The sequence below is a fragment of the Cebidichthys violaceus genome, unplaced genomic scaffold, assembly GCF_023349555.1.
Source record: "Cebidichthys violaceus isolate CVI_PGR_0920_01 unplaced genomic scaffold, fCebVio1.0.p SCAF_26, whole genome shotgun sequence".
NCBI lineage: Eukaryota > Metazoa > Chordata > Actinopteri > Perciformes > Stichaeidae > Cebidichthys > Cebidichthys violaceus.
Genome location: NW_027176439.1, coordinates 4,906,721 through 4,918,169, shown reverse-complemented (window position 1 = coordinate 4,918,169; position 11,449 = coordinate 4,906,721). Strand labels below are relative to the sequence as shown.

At 41.9% G+C, this 11,449-nt stretch overlaps 2 protein-coding genes across 2 annotated transcripts in view; one reads left to right on the top strand and one right to left on the bottom strand.

Moving 5' to 3' along the window:
- Positions 1-5,549, bottom strand: part of gldc (glycine dehydrogenase (decarboxylating)) — a 16,625-nt gene extending 11,076 nt beyond the window's left edge. Inside the window, exons 1-8 of the mRNA XM_068720942.1 lie at positions 5,122-5,549; positions 4,871-4,949; positions 1,907-2,042; positions 1,469-1,633; positions 1,105-1,182; positions 734-881; positions 195-391; positions 1-47 (exon numbers count right to left, since the gene is read on the bottom strand). The exon at positions 1-47 is cut by the window's left edge and continues 50 nt beyond it. Coding sequence (XP_068577043.1) covers positions 1-47; positions 195-391; positions 734-881; positions 1,105-1,182; positions 1,469-1,633; positions 1,907-2,042; positions 4,871-4,949; positions 5,122-5,400 — 1,129 coding nt within the window. The 5' untranslated portion in view covers positions 5,401-5,549. The remainder of the gene's footprint in view (positions 48-194; positions 392-733; positions 882-1,104; positions 1,183-1,468; positions 1,634-1,906; positions 2,043-4,870; positions 4,950-5,121) is intronic.
- Positions 5,550-9,044: 3,495 nt separating this feature from the next.
- On the top strand, positions 9,045-11,201 carry mboat4 (membrane bound O-acyltransferase domain containing 4). Its single transcript, XM_068720691.1, has 3 exons — positions 9,045-9,166; positions 9,786-10,010; positions 10,256-11,201. Exons 1-3 carry the CDS (start codon positions 9,045-9,047, stop codon positions 11,199-11,201), a joined length of 1,293 nt encoding a protein of 430 aa, XP_068576792.1.
- Positions 11,202-11,449: the final 248 nt, after the last annotated feature.

The following is an 11,449-nucleotide window of genomic DNA, read 5'->3' as shown; positions in this document are numbered from 1 at the left end:
CTCTGGTCTGCAAAGCAAGCCGGTAAACCTCCTTACCAGCTGCATCCCTGAAATGTAGGTCGGTTTTAAACTGCTTTTTTTTTTTTTTTTTTTTTTTTTAAAGTCTCCTCCATTTGTTTTATTGTTTCTACAATTAATTTCATTCAGGAAATAAAATCTTAGCTCTACAATATTCTGACCGACGAGTGTCTCACCTGGTGACTCCAACCATTCTGCCAGGCATCATCCGGATCAGGTTGTCTTTAACAGCGAAGAAGGCGGCGTGGGGCCCACCGTAGCAGAGGGGAACCCCAAACCTCTGGGAGCTACCCAGCGCGATATCGACGCCAAACTCCCCAGGAGGACGCAGCACACAGAGGGCCAACAGATCTGTGGCACAGCAAGCCAGAGCCTGGACAGGTAGAGAACCAGAGTACAGTGGTTTTATGCACAACCCACCCTTCCATTAAAGCTGTACAAAGCCAGTTCTTCAATGTAAATATACTATGGCGTCATAAGCGTAGAACTTTAATCGAAGCTGCTGTAAAAATAAATAAATAGGGCAATCTAGGTGAACTGTATCACTACCTTGATACACTTTGAGAATGAAATTCAGATACGGACAAAGAGAAAGTTGCTAATCTGAGATTGTGTGCCTTTCTTTTGATATGAAGTAGTCACAGACTTGCAGAGTCGCCTGAAAGCGGGTTTGTTATTATGCGTCAACTTGTTTTTGTGGATAAAGCTCCCTTACCCCTCCCTTGTGCGCCCGGTCCACGAGGGCTGAGAAATCCTCCACCCTGCCATCAGTGTCGGGATACTGGAAGAGCACGCCGCTCACGTCTTTCCCGCTGAAGTCCATCTCATGAGGAAGCTTCAGCTCCGTCTTCACCCCGATATAGCTGCAACACGACAGTGAAAAAAGGGGGAACTAAGAACTACAGGTGTATAATGATACATCCTCTCATAAAGAAAAAGCGGTGTGTAGGGGTTTTCCATTTTAATACCACAAAAAGAATGCTTCACTAAAGAGAAGGTTAACAGTTATCAATGGTTTTGTTTTTCCTGTTCACTCAATTGATGTCTTCATACAGAGCTCACACATTGATTGTGTGCAATACATACTTGGCTCTGGTCTGCACCACGGCAATGGTCTGGGGATGGCAGCGTGGGTCAATGTAGAAGGTTCTTTTTTTGTTCTGTCTGTGAGGAGTAAAAACAAATACCTGGTCACATATATATATATATATATATATATATATATATATATATATATATATATATATATATATATATATATATATATATATATATAAACACATGTTTATGTATCGAAAATGTATACGTTTGCTTAGTTTCTTCTTGTGGCCAAGATGCAACTTATTACTGAAGTCTTAAATTCCTATGATTAGATTGCATTGCACAATAGGAGGAGTAGTGAAGATGTTTCACACATCACTGTTTGTTGTTGTGCTCAGCTCGTCAATACCTGTGGCAGAGCTGCATGGCCTCAGCAGCAGCCGTTCCCTCGTCGAGCAGGGAGGCATTGGCCATGGGCATGCCAGTGATGTCACAGATCATAGTCTGGTAGTTGAGGAGCGACTCCAGGCGGCCTTGAGAGACCTCTGGCTGGTAGGGTGTGTACTGAGTCACCCTGAGGACAATAGCAAGAAGTGGGAGGTATTCAGGGAACGCGAGACGGAACAGTAGACTGTTCAGCAGAGAAGCATTTCATCAGATCTCACGAGTCACAAGGCTTCCTATTAAGGTCACGATGCTCTGCAGCACAGCAGATACGTTTTAAATGAGGAAGCCGAACTTTAAGAATGAACGTCATTAGGTTTCTGTGCGGAGAGGAAACGAGCTCCCTGCGCTTTCAAATTTCCATAAGGTTTCTTTTAAGTGAGGGTCACCTGAAGTCACTTACCAGCCTGAATTCTCCAGCAGATTGCGCTGGATGGGCGGCGGCACCAAGCAGTTGTAGTAGCCCATGCCGATGTAGGACCTCCACACTTTGTTCTTTGATGCAATCTTCTGTAGAGTGTCCAGAATCTCATTCTCACCTGTAAAACATGTCATTTGTGATTATAATATAAAAAAAAAAAAAAAAAAAATATCTCTGCTTTATTGGGCATGACACTACATGATAGATGACATTAATATAATCCAAAAAAAAGAGTGTTAGGATATCTGACAATATTGATTCCTGATCTGGTACCGAGTTGGGGAATCTGAGACGATATTGGTTTTAATGTAGACATAAAACAACTACGCCTTTTAAAGAGTTTGCATGAATAATAAAATGCCAAACAAGATATAGCACACAATTGGAAGAACAGCATTGAGTCTTTCATGTGAGGACCTGACTGGTTAACTAAGAAGATAGAATAAAGACCAGTGTGGCACGCAATCCATCAGAGCTGCCACACACTCCACATACAGTAACCCTCCTACTGTACCTAAAATAATTTAAAATATACATTTTTCAAAAGGAAAACTGAGTACATAATGTCAACAAAATATAACACGGGGAAAAAGCATGTTAGAGTTGAACTTGGGTCGAGAAAACAATGGCATACAAGACTTTTTTTAATTCTCCTTTCATCTCAGAATCAAGAGCCGGACTACACTCATGGTTTCTTTCCCGATGGCCAGTTATTTAGCCTCATTCCCCGGCGCTCTAAGGAAGCTCTGCCAATGCACAACCAGCCTCTGAGATTCCTCTGGCCTTCCTGGCTGCCTAGCAACTCCAAGGAATGGACAATACCACCCGTCTGAACCGAGAGCCCTAACTACTCCTGTTTTTGGAAGAAGAAAGACACGTCCAAGTCTCTGGTGGTGAGAGGGACTGTAGCCGGTATGAAAGTGGATATTTACAGCTTCCTCTAAACGGTGCACAGTCTCAGTCTGGAGGTGGTGAAGCGGTGAAATCCAGTACAAAAAAAAAATATATATAAATCGCAATAAAAGGATTATCAGCAGGTGCAGGGTGAGACGATAGTGTGTGTTTTGTGTGTGCGAGTTTGTTTCAGTAGGGAGGACTGCTTTCCCATGGTCCTGGACTTCTACAGGGCAGCAAAAAAGCCTGATTCAGAACCATCCAGGAGGTCTATTGTTGGAGGGAGAATCCCTTGCTGGCTTTGCAAACTGAAGCCCTCCAAAGCTGAACAAGCAGAAAACCAGCACTGCCTCCAGTTTGTTCCTTCAGCGTGGCTCGTTGCATTATGAAACCTGACAGTTTTGTTTTTTTAAACAATCTTTCAGAAAATGTGGCTCTCTGATGTTAAAGGCGACCGTTTCACAGAAATGATCTCTACTGTCGAATCAATGTCGCAAGTATATGGTTGCAGTTACGCAATAGAGTCATGTCAGCATTTATTTATGCTTAGGTGGAATTGTATTGTGACATGACTTTATTTAGAGCTGAATCCAGTCAATCGACCAAGTCTATTTTGAAAAATGATTAATCGTTTCAGTCATTTTTCCCTGAAAAAAAAAAAAAAAGAGACAGAACATTTCCAGGTTTCAGCCCCTCGCTGGTTGAAGTTCACCACTTCTTGTGTAATGATTTAAATACCTTTTGAGTTTTGGGGCATCACTCAGACAAAACAAGCCATTTGTAATCGATACATTAGAAACACATTTTTTTGCAATGTTTGTACACCAAACAGTAAATGAATGAATTGAGAAAACTAGATTAACCGATAATGAAAGTACTTGTTAGTTGCAACACCTTTTTATGTTTTACAAAATTCTGCTAATTGCAAGCAAACTGCGATTAAAAAGGTATACATGGATTTATGTATTTGACGTTACGCCTTTGTTTTCCATATTTGAAGAGTTTTGTGTCAGGCAACCCACAACAATGGAACCGATTTCATTACACTGAAGATCAATTTGATTGTTCTGAATGAAACATTGAATATCATGATATAAAAATAGTAGAAAATATATTCTCAATATTGCTGAGATGATGATTTCATCCATGCTGCCCACCCAGTTGTACCTTTTCATTTTGCACATCTGCATACACAACAGCCCCAATTCAAGACATTAACATAAGCCTCCCTCCAAGCAGAGATTTGTAATTGTATTATTTTTTTGCAGTGAGTCATCATTTATTCATCCTTCACAAGCTTCACACCCGTTAGAAAAACGGACGCTTATACAGAGGGGTTCTATCTGCTACTGAAGTCAATGTCCTTCAATTCACTGCCTAGAATCTCTTTCGTTTCCTTGTTTAATTTACTGGAAACCCCCTCTGACAAACCCGCTTAATGTCCCAGTCTCTATGTGTCCTTGTTCGCTTTGAGTGTTTTTTGTGTGGTGATGCACATTTTGCATAGGAGAAAAGAAGAAAAAAAAAAAAACATACAGGCAAATCCCCATGCAAAACATACCCAAGTCACCTTATTAGGAAGCCCTTCGGCTGTGATGTAATGTGAACGCTGTAACCAGATTGAACTGGACTTGGGACCGGAGCTCAAGGCGAAACTTTACACTCCAGTTGCCATCCTATGAGCATCGGCTTCCCAACAGGAAATTGGTGCCGCTCGCCGAGTTTCGCAAAAACAACTCCAAATATGTTCAAAGGAAGACTTAACAGGGGAGAGCGCTCCACGGCAACACAATAGAGGAGCAACCTACATTCCAGCCACTCACTTGGCTTCATTTAACGTGGGGAGAAAAAAAAACCCTCATTGTGCAAAATAACTGGACACGAGTGCGATAAATGCACCGTTTTTACATGCTTTTTGATGATATTTAGCATATTAAATCGGGTTTTTGCACAATTGCGTCGAGGTTGATGTTGCAGCCTTTCGCCATTAGAATGTCAAATAAAGACGTAATTATATCAATAATAAATATATTAAAATGAAGGTAAACTTACAGACTGGGTCATCCATTTTCATACTCCGCTGCATTCGGATGGAGGACGGAACTGTGTCGTCGATCAACTGGTCGAGCGACTGTGTGGGTTGAAACAAATATATAAAAGCGTGCAAACATGGCTGTTAATGCAGAATCATATCAATATACTCCTCATAGCAAGTGGTTTCATGCTGGAATTTGGCTTAATAAATTGGAAACGCGTGTTTTGCGCCCAATTTGGTGGGGGACGAGTAGGCTAGTGGATCTTACCTCGACTCCCAGAGCATCCAGCATTTCTCTCTTCTCCCTCTCACCTGGACCAATGTGCCTCTCTGCAAAATCATCATGTCTGGGTAACGTTCTCTCAATCTGTCTGGAGGAGACGGCCGCAGACGTCCTCAGACCGCGGGCTGGTGTTAGCCAGCTGTTTCGGATCCTGCCCTGAAGTTTCCAAACCACGCGGCTCTTGTCACTCAGATGCCTGCATGGTGCGCTGGGATTCACCGACTTGGCCAAGAAAATCCCCCAGGACTTGGCGCAGCTCTGCATCTCTAAATCACTTTGCAAGACAAGTCTGCGGAAACTAGACGAGCCTTTCTTTTCTTTTTTTTGTGTTCTCCCCTCGCACGGCAGAGTTTCCCCCCACTCAGACTGATGCGATCCCTGCAGGAGAGTCTGCCAACTCCTTCAAACTGCAGAGTTTATACAACTGCACAGTTGCACAAGAGCGGACCAATCAGAGCGGAGGTGCTGCGTGACGCAGTGACGAGCCCCAGTCAAACAGCTGCTGAAGTTTCTCGCGTGCCCACTAACCAAGATGGAAAAAAGAAAAAGAAAAGTATCACTCCACAGATATATTTTAAGATCGAGTCATTACTTCATAGTCTCAGTGATGTTGTGCGTGCGGGCAAGAGGGTGACACGCTGCAGGAGAAATGGAACAGTACACTATGGCACCCAAAACCTTAGGGGCATTTACCCATTGGCCAATAACGTGAAATCGGCAGATGGTTGTTGTTCATTCCTAAACGAAGACATACCTTACATGACACCACATGCTGTACATATTGTAACGCCCCTAGAGGCAAATGTGTGACTCATGATGTTTGGCTTTCTAAATACATTATTTGAATGTGAGACTACTTGCTGATGTGTCATGCAAACTATAGTTCTCATCTATTCTGTCCATTCTTTAAAGGTGGAATGCTAAATGTGAATTGTGGTTTATTGCTTCATGAGCGTGAATAAAAGGACACCAGCCGTTAGTAAACGTATCAGTCATAAACATGGAAGTCTGCAGGTCTATGAGAGGACACCTCAGAGATTATCACATTTTGCACTTCAAATGCATTTTGGGGGGGGGGGGTGCGATTACAAGTATGCAGCTCTGAAAGCCGCTTTTTCTCCACCCATACATTAATATAATCACTTGAGCCACACTCAGCTCTCAGGAAGGCATGTGTCTAAACATTGAAACGGTGAACAGGGAACACAAATGCATCACACTGTGTTAAATCACACTTGCATAGTGCTGTTAATTCTGTACCCAGGAAAAGGAGACACAAAAATACATTTCAAAGCTGCATTGATCCGTTTACATTGTTGTCTGTTCCCTGCATCGTGGTCTGCAATAACAGTCTCAGTATATGTGAATGATAAGGGGTATTAATAATTCAAAAAGCAGCTTGCTTGTTAGATTCAGAAACCAGGTCAAGGCAGAATTACACTGTGAATGTGGCTGTCAGTGATATGTTCAGCCATATCTTTTCCATATATTAACTATAGAATAATTCAATTAAATTTAAGAAACAATTAAGGTTAGGTGAGACACTGACAAAAAGGTGTCTTTTGTGTTTTTTGCATTATTGGATATCAGACATTACCACTTCGGTCCAGACTCAAATATCTCTACTAAGCTATTACACAGATAGATAATAAATTGTGAACATACCGTTTTGGTTACCAGAGGATGAAACACAACAACTTCGGTGATCCTCTGACTTTTCCTCTAGCACCACCATGAGGTTCACATTTGTGGTTAATCACTTGTAACCACACTGGTGATCCTCTGACTTTTCATGCATGTAGTCTCATTAATAGGTCAGTTTTGAGTAAACACCTGCAAAACTAAACACATTCCTATCTTCTCCAGCTGTACTTTGTGTTTAATGCTAATTAGCAACGAGCATCCTTTGTCCAAGTATAGCCTCACAATGCTTCTAGCGTGACTGTTGACTCTTTTCATCTTATTTGACAAAATAACAGAGATTCATAAAAATGCTTTCAATAAGACCCGCGTATCAACATCTGTTGTTAATTCAGTCGTATAAGCTAAGAAAGTGCACGGCGTTGGTGTTTCTTCACTCGTCAGCGACACTGGATGACTCAGACTCAACGCTGCAGGCAACCTGACAAAAACAAGAAGTTATTTTGTTGTCATACTTTCTCTTCACAGAATTGGCAACTGCTATCTGCGGGAAACTGAATCTCCTGTGTGGGAGTACGTCCTGGCTGCCAGTAACTCAAGTCTCAGTCAAGGATTTACAGCCGAGTGTCGCCAGTCACACACTAGGATCAACATCAGACACGTTTGACTAGAAATCCTCTTTTCATCTTTCTCTAATTCAAATGCACACACACCTTATAATACAATAATACACTATCTTTATAGCACTTTTCAAAAGAAAGTGTTTCAGTTCCATAACTTTGCCTAACTGGTCAGACCTGTTTACTGGTTGCTTATACGTTTTATTCAATGCAGATCAAAACATTCTACTGCACCCTGTTGGGTTGGGTCCAATGAGAGAGTCAGTTAAGTTCAGTTGAGCAGGAACATCATTTAGCTATAGACAGTTAAAGGCACAGTGTGAAGGATTTAGGGGGGGGGGGGGGATCTTCAATTCAATTCAATATATTTTGTATAGCCCAAAAACATAAATCACAAATGTGCCTCAGATGGCTTTACAATCTGAACACATATGACATCCTCTGTCCCGGGACCCTCACATCGGAACAGGAACCCCCCCCCCCCCCCCCCCCCCCCAAAAAAAAACCAACAGAGAGAGCGACAGAGGAGGGATCCCTCCATCAGGATGGACAGAAGTGCGATAGATGTCATGTGTAGACAATGAACATCACAACAGAGTTACAACACATTCAATGCATATGACAAACGATTCATCAAATGAGAGAAGTCTATTAGAGCGATTAGCAGAAATTAAACTTAATGTTCACAGCTCGTTTGTTATTGTAGGCCATCGTAGTTCCCAAACACGTTCGGGGAAACTGCAGCAACACGAGCAGCAGAGTGGAAAACAGTAATAATGCAAGTCGCTGTACGACTGTTGCTATGCTAAAGGACGGCCATGGGGGGGAGGGCTAGTCTGCAACAAAATATACACACTGTCACTTTAATTCTGCAAAAAAAGTACAACAATGAATACTCGGGCAGCAGACTTTTAGGGAAAGTTGTAAGAAATATGCAAAATGTGTGGTGCCAAAGGTAAATTGTACGATGGTAATTATTTAGAGGTAAAACCGGGTTAAAAACATGTTGGATAACTGAATTAAAGAGAGGGGGATGTGGCTAAAACCCGGACACGACTAGAATACATTATTAATACATTTGAATGTCTGTCTGCCATTAAAAAGCCGGCAGAGACAAACCAGTTTGTCAGTATGAAAATATAACCTCGGTTGTTAAATGTTTGCTTTCTTTGGTCATATGGGAGAAAAGCTCACTCACATTTGCATCATTTCTCAGTTTCACTCTTTATCTTAACATTTAGTAAATCTCTCTTGAGACAGAATCCAGTAAAAGCCTTAAATATGAAAAATAAAATATAGCTGAGTGAAATTACACACGGACAGAGATTAAGATTGAGGGGCAGTTCGGGAGAAATTCAAACCAAACACACTGGAATAAGAGAGTGAAAACAGTTGCTATGCGTTTGATTTGGTTGCTACAGTTGCTAAAATATGGACTGATTAAAAGCCTATGGATCAACAAAAGGATTACATATTATCAGTACTGTGTGACAAAGGTAAATAAAAGGGATCGCTTTAATGCCGGCCACAGGTGGAACGGTGGAGTCAGTCAGTTCACTTCCCCTCTTTAATCGGACAATCGGCAGCAAGCGTCTGCTATCAGCAGCTTTGTTCTTCTCTCTGCGATATTCACCCGGAGATTCAGATATGGGTTTGATGAGCTGGTTCTGGGAACGACACCAGTTTCTACTGCACCAGTGTTTTTCACTGCCATTCGCATTTTTGTTTTTTTGTCTTGCTAAACGGGGATATCTGTCCTTGACATACAGGTATGTAAGTGAAAATTGATGGATTTTTTATTATATGCTAAACTACCTTTTCTGAGAAATGTGTCCCGTTATTGTTATTCCTGGAGCCGTAATGCTCCGTAAACTCTATACGCATCTGGATTCAAATTTTAATAGGTTTGTGAAGTTGGATTTGTAAATCAAATTAAATATAAAATAATCGGGTCAACTGGAACAAAAGTCAACAGCAGGACTGCAATATTCAACAGAGCATACAATAGAGCAGACATGTTTTCAATACTTCTATCTCATATTCATTTGTTAGCATTTCATTTATATGATTGTATTTTTAACTTCTCCATTGTTAAATGTTTTCTTCCAATAAATACATTTAACAAATATTAAATAAGTCAATATAAGTGCAACTAATAATCATTTTCATTATCAATTAATCTGCAGATTGTTTTCATGATTAATCATTTGGCCTATAAAATATCATAAAATGTCTTGTATTGTCCCACTAACAGTTTTCAATGATTCAAAACAGATTAAAACAGCAAATCCTCATATTGGATCAGTTGCAACCATCACACTTGTTGCCTAAACGTTGAATCGATAATCAACATAGTTGCTGATGGTCAACATGAGTTTCCGCCTGCAGGTACCTGTTTGTTTCTGTCGGAGGATGCGTCCTGGCGGTCGTCACAATGGGCATCTACAGCTCGCTTCTCTTCACCCCCGCCGTGGTCTTTATTCTGCTGGTGTGCTCCGTGGATCCCAGCCGTGTCCACGCCTGGGTGTTTGGTCTCCAGATGTTGTGGCAAACCTTCTGGCACCTGCTTATTCAGTACAGGGAATACTACCTGCATGAGCCTGTCAGCATCAGGTGCTCGTCTTAAATCGGCTCTTCAGTATGTTAACTGACATAGTCATGCTTCTGAAGTCCAATAAGATAACCCTCTGGAAATACCACGAATGCAGACAGTTAAAAATGAATAAGCTTTGAATTTAAGTTGTTGAATGACATTTCGCTCAAACATGAAATGCATACAAATATGTAAACATCTATTCCTCTTCCTGATTAAAAAAAGGACTGTTTAGTAATCAAATGAACTCCTCCTCCACTTTCAGATTGTTTTGGGCAGTGTCCTCTCTGATGCTGCTCACTCAGAGAATCACCTCCGTGTCCATGGACCTGCAGGAGGAACGAGTTCGGCTCACGCTCAATGCTGCATCCAAAAGGAAGGCTTGCGCGACGCTTCTCCCGCTCGTCAGCTACGTCTTCAATTTCACCACGCTGCTCGGAGGCCCTTTGTGCTCCTACGGCCGATTTGTGTCCTCGATGGCGGGGATCAGCCTCAACCCTCCACCTCACCCACTGGGTTTAGTCTTCTTAAAATTGATGCAGGTGTTACTGCTGGAGTTGGTACGGTACTGTCTTGTCCATTTACTGAACGCCTGCGATCCCTCCAACTCAATCGCTCTCTATGGCATCCTGTGGGTTTCGGGTCTGGCGTTGATTTTGAGGATCCAATATTATTCTCACTGGAGGATCAGTGAATGCCTCAATAACGCAGCCGGGTTTGGCTTTTGGGTACATTCGCCAGGAGACTCCCCAGACTGGAGCGGACTGTCCGATGGAGATTTCTGGACCGTCGAAGCGGCGAGCCGCATGTCACAGTTTGCCCGTCGATGGAACGCCACGACGGCGTCATGGCTGCGCAGACTGGTGTATAAGAGGTGCAGACGTTTCCCGTTGTTCATGACTTTTAGTTTCTCGCTGTGGTGGCATGGTTGTCATTTAGGTCACATTGTGGGAATTTTGACCTGGGCAGCAACAGTGAAGGCAGATTATCATATACACAGCTACCTGCACCCAAAACTCTCGTCAACGTGGAGGAAAATATACACTTGTTTAAACTGGATTAACACTCAAATGTGTGTTGCTTGCATCGTTACAGCAGTAGAATTAAGAAATACGTCTGGTTTAAGACTTTTGTCGATGACATACATAGGTCTGTTTCCCCTTTTTAACATAATTCTGCTCTTTATCTTATTAAAACTCAACACCGTTTAGGAATGTAATCACGTGAACACACTCTAACTACGACAGGCTTGTTCTGTCACTTAAATATATGAATGGACTTGAAGTTGTCTTACTGCGCTGTGTTTTGATGTTGTTGTTGTTGTTTCAAAAAGCTGTTATTCGCAGCGTAGTAACGGATAAGGATATTCAATGTGCCATTTTGATATTGGCACTGAACTAAATAACACCAGGTCAAGTAAAGGTGCAGGTCTGTGCTGCTTTTAGATGATTTCATCACC